The 22,207-nt window shown below is 41.0% G+C and overlaps 2 protein-coding genes across 3 annotated transcripts; one reads left to right on the plus strand and one right to left on the minus strand.

Moving 5' to 3' along the window:
- Nucleotides 1-1,254: 1,254 nt before the first annotated feature.
- LOC109470657 (zinc transporter 9-like) lies at nucleotides 1,255-10,125 on the minus strand. Its single transcript, XM_019769686.1, has 20 exons — nucleotides 10,013-10,125; nucleotides 8,245-8,382; nucleotides 7,680-7,743; nucleotides 7,290-7,426; nucleotides 7,055-7,096; nucleotides 6,773-6,875; nucleotides 6,493-6,591; nucleotides 6,135-6,217; nucleotides 5,870-5,985; nucleotides 5,535-5,593; nucleotides 5,102-5,204; nucleotides 4,956-5,011; nucleotides 4,487-4,622; nucleotides 4,309-4,348; nucleotides 4,024-4,095; nucleotides 3,551-3,658; nucleotides 2,971-3,136; nucleotides 2,726-2,855; nucleotides 2,253-2,366; nucleotides 1,255-1,845 (listed from the first exon to the last, which is right to left on the minus strand). Exons 2-20 carry the CDS (start codon nucleotides 8,339-8,341, stop codon nucleotides 1,801-1,803), a joined length of 1,770 nt encoding a protein of 589 aa, XP_019625245.1. The 5' UTR covers nucleotides 8,342-8,382; nucleotides 10,013-10,125; the 3' UTR covers nucleotides 1,255-1,800.
- A 112-nt stretch (nucleotides 10,126-10,237) lies between these two features.
- On the plus strand, nucleotides 10,238-21,489 carry LOC109470601 (MBT domain-containing protein 1-like). 2 transcript variants are annotated; one of them, XM_019769596.1, is made up of 17 exons: nucleotides 10,238-10,373; nucleotides 11,931-12,099; nucleotides 12,463-12,638; nucleotides 12,802-12,868; nucleotides 14,603-14,679; nucleotides 15,086-15,203; nucleotides 15,717-15,851; nucleotides 16,013-16,101; nucleotides 16,523-16,760; nucleotides 17,202-17,287; nucleotides 17,528-17,632; nucleotides 18,112-18,259; nucleotides 18,453-18,532; nucleotides 18,942-19,176; nucleotides 19,499-19,573; nucleotides 19,935-20,147; nucleotides 20,517-21,489. In XM_019769596.1, the coding sequence occupies exons 1-17, from the start codon at nucleotides 10,353-10,355 to the stop codon at nucleotides 20,996-20,998; spliced, it is 2,514 nt and encodes an 837-aa protein (XP_019625155.1). In that variant the 5' UTR covers nucleotides 10,238-10,352; the 3' UTR covers nucleotides 20,999-21,489. The 2 variants fall into 2 exon arrangements, with proteins under 2 accessions (XP_019625155.1, XP_019625156.1); XM_019769597.1 differs by having other exon boundaries at nucleotides 10,263-10,373; nucleotides 17,202-17,281.
- Nucleotides 21,490-22,207: the final 718 nt, after the last annotated feature.

The following is a 22,207-nucleotide window of genomic DNA, read 5'->3' on the forward strand; positions in this document are numbered from 1 at the left end:
CCATATAATCAAATCAACATGGCCTTACACCAAAACAAGGAACTCAAAACCTCGAGCTCCTTGATCAAATCAACAAGGCTAACAACCTGTTACAACAACAACAACAACAGCCACTTGTGCGATACGGCCTCTTGATGCGCGACCATGTAGGATTAAAGCCACACAGGGGCTTTCTTCCTTTACGTTCTTGGTGTTCATTCCTTAATATGAAATGGATCGTTGAATCCTTCCAGTTTAAATATTCAATGTTTTTAAATTTTCCTCATGTGTACAGAGCCTTTGTCATCCTTCGAATTCCTTTTGGATTTCAGTCATTTTTCTTTTGAAAAAAAGTATACATCTTTTTTAAATGGCCGACAATTATTGTTTCACGCGAATGTGTAATTCAGCAACCATCACATTATGATCCTCAGTTCACCACCACCATGTCTATTTTGATTGCTACAAGGCAAACCCTTCAGTACAGGGTATGACCCTGTTGGTATGTAGGTCACTCTATAAGTGGACAAAATTAGCTCTGCACTGTAACACTACTCCCGATTAAAACTTGATTGCCTGTGCTGTCCCGATCCTTTGTTGACTGACTGAAAACCACTCAACGCGATCGGCCTGCGTATTACGGTCGATATCCTAGTTTTAGTTACATGGCTTTAGTTCGCGACAGATGCATGGCTTTCATGCAGGCAGATGTATGGCTTCCGCTTCTATTTTTAGTCGTCTTTATCCTGCGTTTTGTCCGTCTTTCTGGTGGTTCGCGTGGACTGTGGTCTGCAGTACTGACAACAATTAACAGAGGTCGCCTTTGATCAGAACAGTGAGGCCGTGAGTTAAAGCTAGTCCTACTTTGAGTATTTCAATTTAAACCCTAACGGAGTGTACTGTTGAGGACGCCGTGATAGAAAGCTACATGTAACCCGGAAGCACCCACTAGGGTATAGCAAACTGAGCCCACGGTGTGACAAGTGTACCACCATTCAACAAAAACTGGGGTTGCAAAATCCTATCTTGGTCAGGATTTTCAATAAAATCAAGACACGACTAAAATGCATTACATAACTTATGTTTATGACATTTTTCATGTTTTCAGCATAAACATTAACTTCTTGACCCCTCAATAAGAAGGTTCTTTATTCAACAACCCATGGTTTTCAAAGCCGCTATTTCGGTGACCGTCTGTCACCTTCTTTGAATTCTGGACAACAACGATGATGACACCTAGCTGTGATATGAATCTGACGATTACAGACGGTCACCAAATCATTGGATGTAAAAATAACACATTGGTTGATGTTGTTGTTGCTCAATAAAGAAATGGAGGTTCTTGACTGCTTATTGTTGCTAACTGAGCTCATGAGAAGGAAATGGAATATTGAAAGGATTAGTTCTAGCTCACTGTGGTTCTATCTTCTATGTAAGCTGTAGCCTGTAGACACCAGTCTCCTATCAGCCTGTTATACACAACGTATGTACAGTACATGTCATCAGTTCACGTACACATCATATGACATCACTGGTTCTGGTGAACAGGTAACAGCATAGCCAACTTCTCATAGGTCTAACATTCAATAAGTACTTAGTACATATCACACTTGTCACTTTGAAGTAATGTAACACAGTAAAAAGGAAACATTGGACAAGTCCAACCATACATACAGGACATTTTAGTTGTTACAAATATGTACAATTTGTTCAGGAAATAAAACTTAGGGAAAGGCAATAATCTCATGTAAGCCACCTCTTCTTGGCTGAAAAAAAAAAGATAATCCTACTACACAGATCTATTTGTTGTTTTTGGTATCCTCACAAGATCTCCAAGTCCACATGTTTCACTTCTGGATTCTTTTTCTGAAAGACAAGAGAATGTACTGTTACTGATAGTGTAAAATACCTTTGCACGTAGCAATGACTGCATGTATGTGTATATAGAGTTAAAATATCAAGTACGGTGACATCAATCTATTTTCTTGGTTCTACGATGTTTTAGAGTTTGGAAAGAGAGCAAGATAAAAAAATGGAAGTTGGAAAACTTTTAACTTTCAATCTGACTATATCCACTCCCGACAACTGCATGTACTGAAGTACAGGACTTTCCCTTCAGAGTCTATTTTCATGCTTTTGAGTTTTGTAGTAGCCTTTTCTAAAAAGCAATAAGGGAAACTGGGGTCACCTGAATATAATAATCATTGTACTGGACTATAAGCTCTATTCTTAAGTAGAGGATCTAGCTGTATGAAACCTGTGTGATCTGTTACCTTTAGTTGTGTCTCTAGTCTGTCCACCTCTGCCCCTAAGATGTCTATGATGTTCTCCCCATGTCTTAACATGAAGCCTTCCATGTCTTCTATGGTCTGGTACTGTTGCACCTCCTATATAACAAACAACATGAGACCCATTAATAATTTCGTCATGTTGGCAAGAGCCTGCATAAGAAGGTTTTTTATTCAACAACCAGTCGGTTTTTACATCCAACATTTTGATGATGGTTTGTCACCTTCTTCAGGGCAATGACTTGTACTGATTTGTCCTGCAGCTAGGTGTCACTGCTGCAATATTGTGGTCCCAAATGTAGAGTGCTGTCACATTGCAGCAGCAACACCTACCACAGCTGCAGTACGAATCAGAACCGGTCATTGTTGCCCTGAAGAAGGAGGCAGACGGACAGTATAATTTCAGGCCCACAGAATGTAAAAAAAATTCCCTCCAATCTGCACTGTTGTTTCCTCACCTGCAATAAGGCCTCCAGGTCCACTTTGTCCAGGTAAGACCGGGTCACCTCCCGTCCATCAAAATCCACCTCAGCCTTAAACCTGACAATGTTCAGCCCCATCTCTGTAGCCTTGATGTCGTGGATGGCTCTGAAAGTACAGATTTATTTTATATTTCATATAAAGGAAGTGTGATACAAACATCCAGCAACAAGTTGTTCTGCAAATGAAAAGGTTTTAGTAGATTGAAGACTCTGTGCCCCACCTGACCATGACATCATCCTCCAGACTGTGCATGATCCTGTCCAGCTGGTCAGGTGGGATGGATCGACCAATCAGAGCCTCAGCGTTGGTGTAGATGAGGAAAGCTGACACCATGGCCAGCAGGCCCCCGATGGTGATGGACCCCATGGCATCATACACAGGGTTACCTGGGGGGAGGCAACACTTGTCACCAATGATTTTTCTGCATACCTCCAATTATGCAGGTAAAATTGGAGCTGTGCAGGTATTTCTGAGGTCTATTTGCACCTAACCTGCACTGGTCCATCTACTATTTCTATAGATACACTGTATATCTAGGAGTATGTTGATTCTTATTTGTCGCATTGACTTTTACCACCTAAGAACTATAATAGAAATTCATGTAATGCAAATGGTTTCTGATCAGTTTTTAGTATATATATGATTCATACTAAAAGTCTGAGTGGTGCAGGCAAAATTTTACTGGTGCAGGTAATTTTTGAAGTTACCATAAAAATCTCCATACACTTTTTTTTTCAAATTTGATAACCAAGAAATCAAATTGGTAAGGCCAAAGCAGTGAATATTTTGTAGTGTATTACCTGTTAGTGAGGTGAGGCCCATACACGTGGCTGCGATGGCCACACCCAACACAGCTGCAGCATCCTCCAACAGCACAACATTCACACTCGGGTCACGACTGCGCCACACTGCAGAAGGAGACAAGGGAATATCTCAAAACCAAGTAAAAGAAAAGAAGCAACTAGAAAAATTTACAACTCCTTGTTTTTGTGCAATTGATTATGTGTATATATAGGCAGTATAACTGCCCTTCGGCGTAGCATGCCAGCTTTGTAGGCACGCAGGGTGGTAGCAGCTGGTTACATTACACCAAACAACATCTAACTGCAGGCATTGTTTATAGCTATCTAGTGATGATATCCCAACTGTACTTGGTGGCAGTAAGTCTCAATCTAATGATACTGGTATTTCTAGGAAAATATGAGTTTTGAATGCCTAAATCCTTGGTTGATTAAGAACTTGAAATGGGACAACGAATGGTTCTTAACCTTACCATATTCCATGAACTGCATTCCCTGTGCTTGGGCACTCTTCCGTATTTGAGCAGTGGCGACAAGTAAAGTGGCTGTCAACAAAGACAAAACACAAAGGTTTGTTGTAGAACACAATCCTGACATAAGATACTAGTAGAAATCTGTACAACTTTGGCAATCAAACAAAAAAAGACTAGGGTCAACAAATGAGGCTCTTGACTACTGTAGTAGCTAACAAAGAAATATCTCATACTTTATTTCTTTAGTACTTCTTTTGATAAGATAAAAAAAAAGAAGTGGCATACCTCCTTCTGATACAAGTGATCCAGTCAGAATGCAGTAAGCCTACAGTTAGGAATAAAGAGCATCAGAATTACTAACATTAATATTACCTCATCCCTACCAGGACAATAGCGGCATTCATTCAGATTGAAAATGTCACAAGGACTCTCTCTGGCAATGAGAAGACATGTTGGTACAGACCCAAAAGAATGACTCCATGGGCTGTGGGTCGATCAGTCCCAGAACTCCGTGGTAGATGGAGAGTCCAGCTCCCACACAGAAGATCCCGACACCAGACACCAGCGACGACACGTAACGCATGTTGGAGAAACCGTACCTACACACAAAACGGCCATTTAAATGTAATCCATTTGATTGAATTGATCAATCAATCTTCATCCAACAACAAAGCAGTCTTAACATGTCAGTTGTGTTCAACATACAAGCAGTCAAGTGGCTAATCACAATTACATTGTAGTAATTTGTACATTTTGTTTGTGAATTCAGCAGTGACAAATTTTGACCATCACACATTGGTGGGCTCGTAAGTCCTCAACATCAAGTGGCTTAGTGTCAAACCCAACTGCAACTGCTACCAAAAGTTCACACCACAAAAGTCCAGGCTAGGATCTGTTGTTGTTGTCATACCAGTGCAACTTACAGTACTTACGGATGGTCTGGGTTGGGTTTCCTGATGCTCTGATGGATGCCAAAAGCCAAAATAGACTGTGGGTGGAGAAAAAATGTCAGTATTAGTTGAAGAGTGAAAACTATGAAAAAATTATCCATGAAACTACAGACAGAATCCATCCCTACCTGGTTGATGGTGTCAGCTAGTGAGTGGATCGCCTCGGAGAACATGCTGGCAGACCCAGTAAAGACCCAGGCAACCAGTTTGAAGGCAAAATTCAGAGTATTTCTGGGAAGAAATGTTAAGAGGTTATATACATTATGTAAGTACGTAGTCTGTTTTACTCGTCTTAATGTGCTAACTAAACAACTAAGGCTGTTTTCTTTTCTGAAGAGAACTTTACAGAAGTCAAACTTGTCCGTAGTGATTGCTAAAGGGATTTGAAAAAACTGGTCACAGTAGACAGGTAGCTGCTATAGACAAGATTCTTAAAGCATGTGTCTATGAAAAAATAACCTAAAAGACGACCAAAAAGTTGTCACAATGGCCAGGTGGTTCTCTCTTGCTTTGAGGTAAATGTCACTACTGGTAGTACAGGTTGGACAGTAATGTACTCACATGCCAATGGCCATCATAACCACATGTCCTGACCCACTGAACAAGCTGTGAACAGGCTCCTGGAAAGAAGAGGACAAGAAAGAGGACTTCTCCTGTTTCAAATTTCTATGGAAAACTATTGTGGTTCTAACAGAGGTTATATATTATGAGAGTACTGCATACTACATTTGATACATCTTGATATATAACAACAGAGTTTGACTATGTATGACTGAAAATTCGTAGTAACAGTTTGGTTGTGTTGAACAAAGTATTAACTATAATATTATCATAGAATGTACAGTGCAACTGTACCACCACAGATGAGCTTTCATGCTAATAAAACAGAACATCACCTCCAGGTAAGACCTGTCCTGAGGCTTGCCTGAGCCGAAGATGAACGGAGGTTCCACCCCGCCTTCTCCAAAGAACTTCCTGTACTCCTTTAGTGCCTTCTTATATCTGAATGTGTCTATAAGGAGGGGAACAGGTAAGAGAAAATATTGTCAAAACATTTATGACCATCTGTGTCCTGGTTAGGTTCTGAATATGTGTGCCATTACACTGCACTTGTTTTTTTCATGGTGTGTGTAGCAGAGACTATCTGTACTTGTGACTTACACTGTTTCTGTGCATCTGCATTCTTTTCTCTTTTCTGCATCTCTCTCTGCAGAGCTGCCGTGCTCCCCCAAACCTCAATAGCTCTGGAGAAGAAGCAGACATTCACACATTACATTCTGTAGAATGAAAATTAGACATAAGTTTACTACAGATACACTTGCATAGAAGCTCATCTGCATTTGTTAGTGCATGTACCTCACTGTAACATATATAATACTAGTACGAGAAAAAGTTAGGCTCAACAAGTTAGGATATTTTTTTTCATATTCATGTTCTATAGAAATACACAACATCAAGGAAGCACCACTAGTGTCCGGAGACTTATGATATCATATCTAAGTTGTAAATATTGACAAACTTTTGTTCCACATCAGCTCGTAGGTACACCATGAGCGGGGGAGAGTTGGGGTCTGAGTACGGACTGCGACGTGCTGTTTTCCTCAGGCCTTCCAGATCACTGTAAGGACAAATAATCACATAAACAAACAATCAATCAATCAAACAATTTATCAACTATCTACATGTACATAACAATGGCTCTTTCTGAGATTTGATAAATGGATCAGAAATTCCTTGCTTTCTAAGGTATGATAATTTCTTCAGGCAATGTATACTGAATGTGCAGTAGAGTAACAAACCTTGGTTTGAGGAGAAACTCACTCATGGCGCGTACTGCAGTGATGGTGTTGTTATCTGTGTACGCTTTGCTGTAGTCTATTCTTTTCCTAGGCTTGGGCTTTACTGCAAAACATAGAAACATGTTGGGTAAGGAAAGGTAAGGAGGCTGTAAAGCAAAAAATATATTCAGCTTTTGAACAACTTCATGTAATGGCAAGATTTGATCCTTTGACTACAAAATCAAGGTCAATGCAGTCAACCTCATTGAAGTTCTGTATTGGGCAGAATTTTTGATCACTCACCTCTGTAAATGGTCTTGACTAACTTGTCTTTACTGGATGTTGCTGTAGGATGATGAAATAAGAGTTACTAGTAGTATCAGATGAACAAACATGAAGACATATACTAGTAATGCATTGTACAAGTTAAGGGCATGACTACATTGCACTGACTAACTACATGCAACTCAAACAAGGTGAAACAGTAAGCCTTATATGGCTAAGCAGTGAAGAACGTCCATTGCTAGTTTATCATTACCTTTCTTACTGTCCCCTTCAGCCACAGCAGTTTTGCCTGCCTCCTTAGGTGTTTCAGCCTTCCCACTGCCAGAACACAGGTGACGGACTGTGTAGTGCTGGGGAGGGCCTTGTCCTGGGGTCTGCAAAACTTTGTTGCTGAAAAGGGGAAATGATGTCACAGAGTGCTCAATCGTGATGTCCTTTCAGGAACTGAAAAAACTTTATTTCAAGAAACAAGAACTGCAAGGTTCAGCCTTGTCAACCCAGAATCAATTACGTAAAGGTGTTGACCTGTTCAATCAGTTTTGGGGTTCCCAGAGGATGTCATCCATATACTAGTACTTAGTAATAAAACAACATGGCCTTATCAAGGCTTATGTAAAAAATAATACAGGTGATGTAAACATACTTGGTAAAACAGGTCAGCCCAGATACTAGCACTGGTTGGCAGAAACAGTAACTTCTGCAGACACCTGTTGGGAGACAACACATCAGACATAAGCAAACATGAGTCACAATAGGGTCTTATCAAAAAGTAAATTTGTTTGTTTGTTTCTTGGAAAAATCACAGTGATTTACAAGACAGACAGAGGAATACACATCCCAAATACACAGACCAAAACACACAAAATATGAATCTGATTGCCTTCCCAAAGTTGTTATACCACTGTAGTTAAAAACAGAGTAGGTCTGTCATAGTGAGTGACAAGGCAAACACACATTTCAGTTGGGGCTCGTCATAATCTCCAAGCAGATCATACGGTGGCAAGGCAGTATCAATTGGCCAGAGGAGTGTCCATTAGCCACCACACTCTTATGGCCAATGGATACTGCCTTGTCACCGTATGATCTGCTTGGAGATTAGCTTGTCAGGGCATTGGAACCTGGTACCTCTGGGTCCTGGACCAAACACCCTAACAATGATCATTAAGCCACATGACTCTACGTGTACTTTTCTAGTCTATTCTACCCACCTGTGTGACAGTGTCTGTGAGCACATGTGGCCTGTGACAGGACCTCCTGACGGAGGTACGCCACTCCTCTCAACAACCGCAGCATTCTCATTGCCATGCCTCACACTGCTCACTGCTGGCCTCAGTCTACTCTGTGCTCTAAAATTAAAAAAGCGTGAAAAAAAAGACTGTCAGTAAAACAATTGATAGCTCCTTTGAAACTCTGCATAGTAAAGCCACATTGCACTAGCTATTTTATAAAGTGCTTGACCTCTTCTTAGTAAACTGCCTGTCAGTGCAAATACAATGTACTACTTATTATTTATTTTTCTATCTGATATTTAACTTGTCTTTTCCAAAATATCTATGAACTAATGAAGTAGAATAGCTTTAACAATATTGCCAGTACGTACAGAATTTCTTAGTTGTCGGTCATTTCTTTCTTCAAGACAGCCTATCAGAACAACATAATCCATAACATCATATATATATCATAGTATATACTAAAGGGTTAATGCACTGCCCCGAGTTGTATATGGTGTCATAACTGCATGAGCAGCTGCCATAACCACCGAATAAACCACCGTGTGAGCGAAGCGAACGAGGTGGTTTATGAGGTGGTTATGGCAGCTGCCCATGCAGTTATGACACCATATACAACGAGGAAAAGGCAGTGCATTAAAATTATTATCATATAGCCTATCCAAACTGTCAATCAACACAATTCCTGTTTGAAATACAACAGCTTTAATATATATACATACATAAAAATACATTCGAATATATTATACGCTTTAAAACAAATATGGATAATTTCATTTAATGCAAATTGTAGTTTAAATGAAGCTAAACAAAAAAGTTTATTGGACAGAAAAATGCTACAAAGGTTTACAGAAAGAGTCGCATGCCCCTATACCCTATAACATAATGGTATCAGCCATAACACGACATGTGCTGTTATTCCGCCATAACACCACATGTGCTGTTATCGGGAAATAACAGCACGGGTATCCGGGCCTCTGATTGGTCCACGCCGTCCGGCTATATGATAATAAAGGGTTAATGCACTGCCCCGAGTTGTATATGGTGTCATAACTGCATGAGCAGCTGCCATAACCACCGAATAAACCACCGTGTGAGCGAAGCGAACGAGGTGGTTTATGAGGTGGTTATGGCAGCTGCCCATGCAGTTATGACACCATATACAACGAGGAAAAGGCAGTGCATTAAAATTATTATCATATAGCCTATCCAAACTGTCAATCAACACAATTCCTGTTTGAAATACAACAGCTTTAATATATATACATACATAAAAATACATTCGAATATATTATACGCTTTAAAACAAATATGGATAATTTCATTTAATGCAAATTGTAGTTTAAATGAAGCTAAACAAAAAAGTTTATTGGACAGAAAAATGCTACAAAGGTTTACAGAAAGAGTCGCATGCCCCTATACCCTATAACATAATGGTATCAGCCATAACACGACATGTGCTGTTATTCCGCCATAACACCACATGTGCTGTTATCGGGAAATAACAGCACGGGTATCCGGGCCTCTGATTGGTCCACGCCGTCCGGCTATATGATAATATATATTCATACATTATTAAGCAAATCCCATGAAGATCACAAGACTTATCTATGGAGCTTTGACACTTATTTTACCCAAATTAAGCACTTTATCGTTAACAATTCTCGCTACAAGTTTGTATGTGGTTCCGCTCATATCATGTCTTTAATCGACGCGACCAGCTGTAAAGAAAACAACAAAAACTCACCTGTTTTTCTCATGTTTTGATCAAAATACAAATTTCCATTCTCCAGGGCGCCGCCATCTTGGCCACTAGCGAGATTCTACGAGAAGTCGCGAGACTTGCCGGAAACCCAACCCCCGGACTAAGCAGAGTTTTGATTGGCTGCTGAAATTACATTTTTGTAAACATTCCAAAATCAACCAATCAAAGATCTCCAAAGAAAGCACGAAACAAACAGTGCGCGTGTGCAGAGGCTTTATGCAAATTATGTTGATAGCCACTGTCGGCAATGGAGAAAATTCAGCCAAGTTGTGATAGAATTTCCCACAAATAACTGTACAGGAGGAGGGAGAATTAGGCTAAAATGGATGGTTCTTTCCCCCATGTGAGTAAGACTTTTCTCTTCTCTGTTCGTTCCTCACAAAATGGCAGTTTGAATGTTTTTCTGCGAAGAAAATCGACGTAATGTTTCCCGCCCTCTCAGTCAAAACATGCAGCTGAGGTCGCGGCCGGCCAAAGTTGCAACTTTTTATCCGCTGTTTGGCGGCCAATTCTTTTGAAAACTGCCCACGAAGTGCGAAAATTTGTGGTTGAAATAATCATAATTTACAGCAATGATGTGTTATACTTCGTAGACGAACAGAAATAGTTCAAAATTGTCGTTTGAGTGTTATACTTGGAGAATGTCTCGCCACAACCCCCCCACACCCCCAGAAATTTATTTACAGCTGCAAACAGCTATATTTTTGCCAGGTTTCCATGCAGACTCGTTTCTTCTTGGCACGATTTTCAGATAGAGATTTAACCACTTACTAGAGCTACACGATATCCCGAGGCTATGGCACAAGACTATGATTTGTGGTGTGAAAATATTTTGTTATGCAGATGAGAAGGCCTTGAGAAATTCGCAATGAATCACCTGCTGTGTCCTTGGGAGTTTGTGGTGTTGAATTTTGCTGTCTGAATTTTAATCCAAGCGTGGGTCTGGCCTAGTTAGAGGAACAAGGTCGACTTATGTCAATTAGTGCACAGCAACAACAATATTCAACCCAAAATTTGAAGGATGCAGAGTTATTTTAGTATTCTTCTGAACAGTTACACTGACTAAATTAGATTAAAGATGTTGAGAGCAATGTTTATTTGGAAGTCATCAAGGTGATTAGCATAATAAGACCATGAGCAGCAATATATTTTGTCATTGCATATTGTATCCGCAAAGTTACACAAAATCTAAATTGTTTGGATGTTGTGTTTTACTTACATATATTGCGTATCTTTAAGTTAAACGGTTATATTTTGTTAGAGCTACATGAAGTAAAAGATAGAAAAAACGTGTCTCTCTATCAAATGAAAAAAAAAGCGATGACATACAGTTACTTGAAAATAACATGTGTTATGGTCTCCGAAACTTAAATTGTAGTATCATTAGAAAATGTGAAAGTGATGATTTTTATTTCACCTTCATTGTAAAGGTATTTACCAATCGGAATGTCACCTTTTTTTCAGTACATGACTATTTTGTGATAGGTATGTTTATTGACTTCGACAGTTTCAGGGCCATGTAGAAGTTAGCCTGATAACTGGCCCATGACTCTGGCCAGGATAAGGTCAATGTGTGGATGGATTGATTACTAGTAAAAAAAGGCAACAGAAAGAGAGGGACCTTGGCTAACAACTCGGCTAACAACTTCAGCCAAGCTGTGCTATACATTAAGTATGCTGCAGCTGAACCAACAAATACTAGTAAATACATTGCCACATTCCACACCTGTTGCACTGTTGAAATAAATTATAAAGCATCTCCATCAGACAGCCGACATGATAATACTATTTATAGCTCTTGGTTAAAAAGCACTACTGTACCATACATTATGGGACATGTGTCTTATATCTTTAACAACATAAGTCATTACATCTCTGCCTGTTATTCATATATACCTAGATGAAGCTGGAGGATGATGATGATGATGGGATGGGGAACTCCAACGACAGTTACGCCATGATGGACGCGTACGACAGTCTGGGGGAGGGCTCCAGCAGTCCCAGCGAAAGTGATGGGGAAGACGAGGATGACTCCAGGGACATGGACTACGGCAGTGATACCGGGCTAGGTGTGTACAAGGATCTACTTTGGCTCCATTTCCACTATGTTAAAGTTGTCCGGATTGAGTCAAAGCAGGATTGAAGCCGGATCAAAGCGAATCAATTTGGCTCGATCCAGACAGTTTTATCCTAGTGGGAATGGGGCCAATGTTACAATGACCCTTTTTTTTTCTTTAAGTTTCAGCCATAAGTCTGCAGCCACAAGTTTTCATTTGCAGTCAATTTTTTTCTTTCTGTATGTATCTGGTACTACAGTTGTACTTGTAGAGGCAAGAGTGTTTGTTGTTACTTTCATTCATTTCATTATTTTGCACCTGATGATCACAATGCACCATTTATAACTTTTTCCCTTTTTTTGTTTCCTTCTGTAGGGTTAGACGTTAATGCAGCTGTGATTCCCTCTACAGTACGGTGTGACCGCTGTGGTAAGGAGGGCGTCCGCCACGCGTTCTACGGGAAGGAGAAACGTTACTGCAGCGTAGCCTGTTCACGGAACGCTCACTCCTCCAAACCTGCTGTGCCAAAAGTGAAGAAAGACTCTTTGGGGGTAAGTTGTCCTTTCTGGAATAGCCTTTCGTGTATCATAAATGTGCTGAAGAAAATATGCAAGCTGATAAGTAAATAGTAAATAGAAATGCGTATTAAAAACTGAATTGTAGTGTTGCAAAGTTTTGCCATTGTCCAGTTTTAATCCCAGGATACCCCCACAGGTCAAGTCAGAGAAAAAGAGTGTCCCTCCACCCCCCATTCCCAGCACAGTCAACGGCTCCAAGAACAGTGAGTGTTCTTTTACTACTTACTTGTCATATGAATACTGAAACTGCTTAGACCATGGGCGATAGGCCACCGAGTTTTTGTTGAGATCGTTGTTACTTTATTCAAATATATACATGTACTTTATAGGTAACTGAACCACAAATTCACTGTGCACTCCGTACAAGATTCCCGAGAATCATACCCTGAACACTCATAACACCGTGAGGTCGGTCCGTTGAAAGATTCCCGAGAATCATACACTCAACACTTCCGTCAATGGTTGAGTTAGAAAGATTCCCGAGAATCATACACTCAACACAACACACCGTGGACACAGTCCGTTGAAAGATTCCCCGAGAATCATACACTCAACACAACACACCGTGGACACAGTCCGTTGAAAGATTCCCGAGAATCATACACTCAACACAACACACCGTGGACACAGTCCGTTGAAAGATTCCCGAGAATTCTCCACACTCATACATATATAACACATACTGGGTACTTGGTCGGCTGAATCACACTAAAAAGTACTCTCATTACTTAGCTGTTACTTCCGAATGGGCGTTCTGATAGAGATAGATGGCGCAAAGGCCGACGGGAGTAGAACTGGTTTCGCAGTTATTCGAACGCGTTCGCAAAACCGCTGCTCGACTCGATAGAACCCCAAGCCGGGGCTAGCGCTAGCGATGATAACTTCAAAAAGATGACAGGGTAGGAAACACCTACCCGTGAACTGCGTTACCAACTGGGGTGGCAGCAAAAATGTGACTTAGAATCACGTCCGGTGTGAAGTCCCTGCCTCCCCAGACTCACTCTCGGACAACGATATCGTACATCTAGAGATATTGGGCGCAACTACACTTTCCAAATCTCGTGCCTGGGAGACATATGTAGAACTGAAAACATGTCGGTGGGGTTTGTGGACGTGTTTAGAGCAGCCTGGCAGTACATTAGCATGTCGCATGACACATAGCATGTCGTATGATGTAGCCTTACTGGGCGTCTCCATTTTAGAACCGCGCGGGAAATGTGGGTGCCTACCGTGCGTCTGATTGGCTAGCGGTAATGTCATTGTCTTACTGCTGGTAACGCAGTTCGTCGGAAATCGGACTTTACAAAATGCTTAATATCTTCTTTAAGATATGGTATAGTAACCCAAGAAAGTTTACATGGCTACATAGTTACCCCTAAAGTATAGATAGTATCAAGACTTTTATTTTCCTTGTGGCATTTTGCAGAAAATAGGGTCTTTTGAAATGGCATTTCGCACCTAGTGTATACTAGTACTTAGTACCTAACCAAGCTAAAGCGTTCGGAAGTCGCCGTTGGGCTCTCGGCAATCTTCGGTATATGTTCGTATGGTTCTTTGGAATCCTTGTCAGGTTGTAGACCGAGTTCACAGTGTGTGTTGAGTGTATGATTCTCGGGAATCTTTCAACGGATTATGTCCATTCCTTGTGTATTGTGATTGCAACGGACTGAGTGAGTAACGCATTACATAGTGTATGTTATAACATAATCAAAACAATCGAGTTGTAAAATAGTTTTTAATGGTTTACAAAACAACATAGTTTTCAACAAAAACTCGGTAGCCTAGCGCCTGTGCTTAGACTTCTGAACAAAGCTTGAAGCACACATTGGTACAGTTTATGTAAGCTCTTACCTTATATTTTGCTGTGTGTTTTTTACGTTCCTAAACTCAAGCACACATTAACTTTGTTGTAACTTGTATGATTTTTCTTCCTCCAGAGCTGGGCCCATTTGACTGGGGAGTTCATGTTGATACAGAAAGGAAGGAGTCTGCTCCTGTCACATCATTCAAACATGTAGGTTACAGTTTATATTTTCAGCATTAAATATGAACATAAATCTACTTATTACATGTAGTTATTTTTTGCTGAATGTGCAGTAACGTTTGAGATATCAACTATAAAGACATTGGGTTGTTATTTCTGCCATATTGATAGTTATGATACATGTACCTCTGTAACATTAAGTTGTAAATATGTTTGGCTTCATCTGTATTGTTGGTTAAATTTTCCCAATCCAAAGTGTTAAGTTCCTATACCACCCAGTATGATCTGTGCAGTAATTGCAAGAATGCTGAGATAAATTCAGGGCACTGCGAGTTTGTACATGCGCTACAAAGAACTGAATAAACCATTATTATTATTATAGGAAAAACAGAGGTAAAGTGCACTCACATCACTGACATGACTGTGTTGTTCCCAGGCTCCCATGTCAGGCCACTGGTCGGACGTTGCAGTGGGAATGAAGGTGGAGGTGCTCAACACAGACTGTGACCTTCCCAGCAAAGTCTTCTGGATCGCTCAGGTTATCAAGATAGCAGGTGAGAATCCCTACACAACAGTCAACCTCAAGGATACAGGAATTTTCTTTTACACAACCATTTTTTCTCACCTAAAGTGCTGATGTTTTGGTGTCTATCAGACACCTTCCTCAGAGCTTCTGACTGGAGTTCTGCTTCTCGCTGCTATTTTGGAAGTAAACCTCAAGTTTCTACAGTTATTGTAGTTCAGTATAGTACAGCACACTGGGTCTAGCTTTGGGGCTAAACATTTCCAGGTCCTCCTGTGTACAAACAAGGTTCTAACAATTAGATATAGGTCTTTCTTAGTCTGCTTTTTTTTTGCTAAAGTCATTTGTGTCAGATAGTAGCTTCTTGTGCAGAAACACAGAGGCAGACACACATATCTTCTGGAATACTAAGCCTTTATTGTCCACTCTCCAGAACTCTAGTTTCTGAGTGACCTCACTGGACTATGTCACTTTCCCTTAAGTTGTCATAGTGGGTTCACGAAATGTAGTATAACCACTGTTATGACTTACCCATGTTTCCCAGGTTACAGAGCCAAGCTGCGTTATGAAGGTTTTGAGGAGAACTCAAGCCTGGACTTCTGGTGTAACCTGTGCACCATGGAAGTCCACCCTGTCGGCTGGTGTGCCACCATAGGCAAGCCGCTCGTTCCACCCAAAAGTAAGGCAAAATTCCACATATCTGTATGGAATTTTCAAGTTTTGTTCTTAGTCCAAAACCTTCCTGATTTCAGTAGCAATTCTTGCTGGATTGTGATAAGTTTGAGGGTCGTTGGAAGATGAAAATCAGTCTAAACTGTTGTATGTCTTTACCCCACTCAGCCATCCAACATAAGTATACCAACTGGAAGGGCTTCCTGGTCAAACGGCTGACAGGGGCCAAGACTCTGCCTGGGGACTTCTATACCAAGGTAGGCTACTGGGGTATTGTGCTTCATTTGTTGCTGAGAGCCCAAAGTGTAACTCCAATATCATTATGTTGATATTGAATATTATTTATGTCAATTTTTATTGTCATACAGATTTTCAACTTCATATAACCAGTTCTTGTTCTTGTAATGTTAGTAGTGTACTGGCTCTGGGAAATCATGCTGACCCTCTTCCCCAAGCTTGTCCAAAAAGTCCACTAGAGGGGATAAACACTTCATTTGTGTAGAAATTCTTCTGAAGAAGCAACCCTACACCCTTTCCTCTGCTGATTCTCTTCTCAAACATCCTCCCATAGACCAGCTGGGTGTTTGAAGTTTCGAGCAATCAATCAATTGACCATTTCCCCCGTCAGGTTGTAGAGAACCGTGAGTGTAAGTTCTGTTTGCCTGTTTGTTCCCACAGGTTGTAGAGAGTCGTGAGTGTAAGTTCCGGTCGGGTATGCAGCTAGAGGTGGTAGATAAGTGCAGCATCAGCAGCATGCGTGTGGCTGTGGTGGATGAGGTGGTGGGAGGGAGGATCCGCCTGCTGTACAGGGACAGTCAGGATGAGGAGGATGACTTCTGGTGCCACATGGCCTCCCCACTCATCCATCCCGTCGGCTGGTCTCAACTGGTCGGACACAAGCTCACCGCTACTGCAGGTAAGTACATGTACCTCCGTATGTGGAGGTTTTGTTTTTGCAGCACATCGGCAGAATGTACTGCACCTGCACAAAACTATAATGTATTGTGCATAGCACTTTGGCAGGCCTTTTCATATACCGGTAAGGTTGTATTTGTGCATGTAAGTTTCCAAATGTTATGTTGGAAAAAATATTGTGTGCAACAGGCAAAATTCTGATGCAACATTGACAAAAAAACAACAAAAACTGAGAAAAATAGTGGTTTTGCACAGGCACAGTATGTTCTGCCGATGTGCTTGTTTTTGCTGCATTGCATGTGTGTCTGTTTTGTGTCCATTTGCTTGTGTGTCTGTAGTATTTGAATACAATAGAGTGGCATGAAGTGAGGGGAAAATGGTGTAACCGCAGACTGACAGGAAGGTTGAATCACAATTGTTTTTTTTGTTGTTTTTTTTGCAGAATACAAGGCTGCATCCTATGCTAAGACAATCTCCAAGAAGCTGGACCCCATGGACTGTCCTCCAGACCTTTTTCGAAAGGTGCGGGTGAGTTTGCTGCAACTTACTAACTCTCTACCATTTCTAGACTACTCACTGCAAATTTATGGGAATATCTTAATTATGTCAACTATTGTTTAATCAAAACTAGTTTCCTTCAGGTTCTGTTCAACTAATGTTTCAATGGTTAAATGTTAGTCTTGGTTCTGGCATCCCTATTCTAGCTTACGTAGTACTAACATGAATGTAGGAAATGCCAATTGAGAAACAAAATGTCCTGTTTTACAGGAGAAGACAGTGGATTCGTCCCACCAACAGTTCCATGTGGGGATGAAACTGGAGGCCATCGATCCACTCAACCTGTCAACCGTGTGTGTGGCTACAGTACGCAAGGTACAATAGAGACATTATTATTGATTTTCATTGTTTCTATGTGTTTTTTCAAAATATACACAAAGCAGTGTTGCCTTACATCCTCAATGATCCTGTTTCGGTCTGTTGGATTGGAGCAGTCGCAAAGCTGTATGGTAAGGGGGTGATTTCTATCTCTGGCAGGGAAAATATTGGTGCTGTGCCCTCACACTTAACCTTCATCCTGCCGCCTAACCCCATAACCAATACAAATTCGGTGCCAAGTATCTATCTTAGCAGACTGAAGGTTAAAAAGTATCCTCAAAATGGCATTGTAAAATATTTCTGAGCCCCTGATGTGTTTCCCATTGTCCAGGTGCTGAGACTGAGAGAATGTTACCAATACAAATTTGGTGCCAAATAGCTACCTAACTGATGTCAAATGGCTTAGCAAACTGAAGCTTAAAGCATCCTCAACATGTGAAAGAATTTCATGAACCCCTGATGTGTTCCATGTCCAGGTGTTGAGAGAAGGTTACCTGATGATCGGGATAGACGGGATGGAGACTCCTGACGGCTCCGACTGGTTCTGTTACCACCAGACTTCTGCAAACATCTTCCCTGTCGGCTTCTGTGACCTCAACAAGATCGAACTCACGCCACCAAGAAGTAAGGTTTTATCTGTTTAAAGCTGTCATCAAATACCACTGGAAGTAGTCTTTACATGTAGATGACATCCTCTGGTGACCCTGAAGTGATGTGATGTGAAGCGCAGTGAGAGTGAAAAATCACTTAAATGTCTATGCCATATAAAGTAAATAAAAACTCATACATAGCATTTTTGTGTTTTTTTCCGTTGCAGGTTATAGTGCTCCGTTCAAATGGCTGGACTACCTGAAGAAGACAAAGTCTCAGGCTGCCCCAGTCAAGCTTTTCAACAATGTAAGTACCTTCATTTAAGAGATAGGTACAAAGATATTTGCACAGGACCATGCTTTTTACAGCGATCCGTTATATCAGAAGCAGTTTTTATCTCAATTTGTCTTTGCAACATGTTTTTTTTTTGTCAGGGAAACACCAGATACATTTGTTAGGTAGGTATGAAAGTTAAGACTGTAGAAGCAAAGAAATAAGAGTAAGGATTGCAGAGAAGACTAAATAGTTGTTGAATGTGAAGGCTGAAATCTCTCTAAGGAATCAGAATGTTTCTCCTATCTTTCTCAGGAAATCCCCAACCATATACAAGCAATGAGATAAGAGTAATGACTGCAGAATACTGAATAGTTGAGTCTGAATGCTGAAATCTCTGAGGGATCATTATGTTTTACTATCATTTTATTATCGTTTTCAGGAAATCCCCAACCACGGTTTCAAGGCAGGTATGAAGGTGGAGGCAGTAGACCTGATGGAGCCCCACCTGGTGTGCGTGGCGACCGTGGTGCGTGTGGTGGGCCGGCTGCTCCGGGTGCACTTTGACGGCTGGGAGGACACGTATGACCAGTGGGTGGACTGTGAGGCGCCCGACCTGTATCCTGTCGGCTGGTGTGAGATGATGGGATACCCTCTACAACCTCCACTTATTAAAGGTAAGGGGAAGGGTGGGGGGTCGTGCAGCGTAAAGGCAGAACATTCGGCTCAGAACCTAGAGGTCCCGGGTTCGAATCCTGCCATGTCACCAATCTTGTGCAGTTGGGAAAGGCACTTTACATGACTTTATCATCGCGGGCATTAAAGGAAAGACAAAACCAAAAGAAAAACCAAAAGGTTCAAATTTTACAGGAGGGTTAGATCCCAAATTTTCCTTAATCTTTCTAGATTTGCTCTACTTTTTATATTTTTTGCAGTCTTAATGTTTCATAATACACTTCCAATTTTTAGTAAAGTCAGCTCTTCTTTTTTTATTTTCAGCTTCCCCACCAACCAAGACAGACACCTCCAAGAAGAGAAAGAGCAAAAAGCAGACCTCCTTTGGAACCAGAAAGAGTAAGTGATGATATGTTGTGCGATGATTTGTTTGTACTCTTCAGTTATTCAGGTTAATTGTGACCAGCCAGTATCTAACACTTGTCTACAGGGGAGGCTAGCCCTGGTTGGGTTAGCCAGGAGTCCAGCATTGTTAGCTTTGGCCTGCTCCCCAAGATCGGCTGGGTAGCGAACCAAAGCTAACAAGGCTGGACTCCAGGTAAAAGTTGAGTAGCCCTTGATGTATACAATACAGCCAAACCAATAAGTATTTGTCCACAAAGGTCTAAGCCCTGGTTAATGATGCAGCAAAACTTGCTAGGAAGCAAATAAATTAACCCTGCATTCATTTAAAAATATTATTTCAAAATGTTTCCTACAGAGAAGAAGCAGACGTCCAAGAAGGTGACGTTAAAGGTGGACTCCTCGGCGCCGCAGTCGGACTACTACCACCCGCTGGAGGACGAGGCTCCTCCGCACGTCAATCTTCCCGCCCACGCAGTCGCCGCGGCGATCCCGCCCGTGAAGGACCCTGACGCAGAGGAGAAGGATGAGAAGCCCAGGTTTGACGACTTAGACGCCACCATGCAACAAGGTAAACATTAGTGTATATTTCGTGTTACTTAAGCTTGCTGAGCTCATCATCATTTGTCAACAGGAATAATGAGTGTTATGCTTGGTACATGTATAACATATTCTGATTCAAACAAAGACTATCAAACAAGCAAAACTCTTCTTAGACCATGAACCATCTTTAACAAAATTAAAAAGTAAAAGACATCTGAATTTTAAGACTGCCACACAGTTTTTTACTTGCTTTAAGCTTTGTACTATAAATTGGTAGTACTTGATACAATCTTTCAGGAAATTTCTTCAGAAGATAGCATTTACACTTTGTTGTGCTCCCTTTCATTCCTGTTTCATTTTCATCCTGATCTGAGGTATATTCCTGTCTATACTCCAGCCATATCCAGCACGGCTGCCTTGAAGGACGAGCCGTTAGACGAGGGTTACGACGTGACCACGCCGGCCGCCCCGGCGCTCCAGTCTCTCCCCAACTCCAGAATAGACGAGAGTTCTCAGGACGGGTCCCTCCAGCAGGCCGCGGTCGGCAGCGCTTCCATTCCAGCCAGACAGGGTCTTCAGGGTCTCAAGACACAAGCCAATCTCCGTGGGAACGCCTCGGAGAACCACAGACTTTTAGGCTCGTCAAAAACGGACATGAAGGTGCATCACAACAGTAGCAGCAGCAACACTTGGTCAGGAACAGACTTTGCCGGCAGAAATAAGGAGCAAACTGGAAACGGCTCGGTCAGTCAGGTATCGGCAGTGAGCGTAGGAATCAAGAGCGAAGAACAGCAACCAAGACCGGACCAAACCGGTTCCCTTCCCAAACAGATGGTGCAGACGGAAGTGAAGAAAACCCCTCAAGTTATAACGTTGTGACCTCGGAAGATGTTATGTTTGTTACTCCATATACTTTGTTCTACGGACTTTTGAAGTTAGATTAACACTTGGTTAGGAGTATGAAAGTTGTTACATTTTGTTAGTCTTTTATGATATAGCCTTTCAGTTTGAAAGTTCAGGTTTGCCTATGTTAGGGCACATTCGAAAGTGATTAGTTAGAAATGGTCAACGTTGTGATTCTATATTTGGAGCTGTATTATATCAAGGTTCTGAATTGTTGTCAGAAAAATACTCCAGTTTGTCTGTTGTTGACCATACCTGTATACAGAAGAACATTTGTCCCAGATATAACCCTTATTCTTTTATTTTTAGTCCTTAGAGTCTAGATAGTGTAGAGCGACTGTGAGAAACCAAAAACCCTTAGATTAATACAGGAGAGTGCTATGATGTTTTGTTTAGATACCTAGAAGCTCTTAGTTACAGTTTATAACAGATATTGCATGAACAGTTTATCCATGCTAGTTTTCGTTTAAAAAAAACTTTAAAAAGAGATGAATTTAACACACTGGTAAGATGTAAAGTTCCATGTATATGTTTGAAGATGTTCGCAGTTCTACACCATTTTGTACATAGGGTGTATAGATCCAACATAAGTTCCAGGCTGTTCATAGTAGTGCTGTACAGACAAAAGCTTTTGTTAGAGCATTTCAAAGACATTAACATTTTTCAATTAGGAAAACATACAAAATACCACAGAAGTAATTCTTCATGAGAACCTGTACCAGCTGTAAAAATAAGTGAAAACCTTTGTTCAAAAACATTATCGTCAGTAAACACTTTGATAAACCACAACATATTTCTTGAATACCTGTAGAAGGAGAAATATGTAGAAAAAGTCTTGTTCAGTTGAAGATCAGTTCAGAATTATACAAGCATGTTTCAAAGCCTGCAGTTGAAGTTGAAAGCATCCTGCCAATGTCTGTTTGTCTGTGTGTGAGTTCTTGAGATAGTGCTGTGTGTCTGTTGAGTGGAACCACTGAATACTGTGGTGTCTGAACAAGTTTGGTTACAGCAAGTGTAAAAATACATTCCCTTTTCAATCCATTCAAGCCACATGTGTCGTTATGTATAATGTATCTCAGCGAAAAAACTTCACTTGAAAAGTTCAGTCGCTTGCTATGGAAGCCTCTGTCTCTATATTGTTTGCATGCTAATAGTAACCATGCCACATGGATGTTGTTAAGGATC

This window comes from Branchiostoma belcheri, unplaced genomic scaffold (assembly GCF_001625305.1).
Source record: "Branchiostoma belcheri isolate BF01 breed outbred unplaced genomic scaffold, Haploidv18h27 scaffold23, whole genome shotgun sequence".
Taxonomy (NCBI): domain Eukaryota; kingdom Metazoa; phylum Chordata; class Leptocardii; order Amphioxiformes; family Branchiostomatidae; genus Branchiostoma; species Branchiostoma belcheri.

Bases quoted from the DNA above. Each gene is read 5' to 3' on its own strand.
- LOC109470657 (XM_019769686.1), bottom strand. From the start codon at position 8,341: ATGGCAATGAGAATGCTGCGGTTGTTGAGAGGAGTGGCGTACCTCCGT. The intron at 5,012-5,101 runs GTAGGGATGGAT...CTCCACCCACAG, and splicing joins TAGCTGACACCATCAACCAG to TCTATTTTGGCTTTTGGCAT. The intron at 3,137-3,550 runs GTAATACACTAC...GCCTCCCCCCAG, and splicing joins GGGCCTCACCTCACTAACAG to GTAACCCTGTGTATGATGCC.
- LOC109470601 (XM_019769596.1), top strand. From the start codon at position 10,353: ATGGATGGTTCTTTCCCCCAT. The intron at 10,374-11,930 runs GTGAGTAAGACT...ATATATACCTAG, and splicing joins TGGATGGTTCTTTCCCCCAT to ATGAAGCTGGAGGATGATGA. The intron at 19,177-19,498 runs GTAAGGGGAAGG...TTTTATTTTCAG, and splicing joins ACAACCTCCACTTATTAAAG to CTTCCCCACCAACCAAGACA.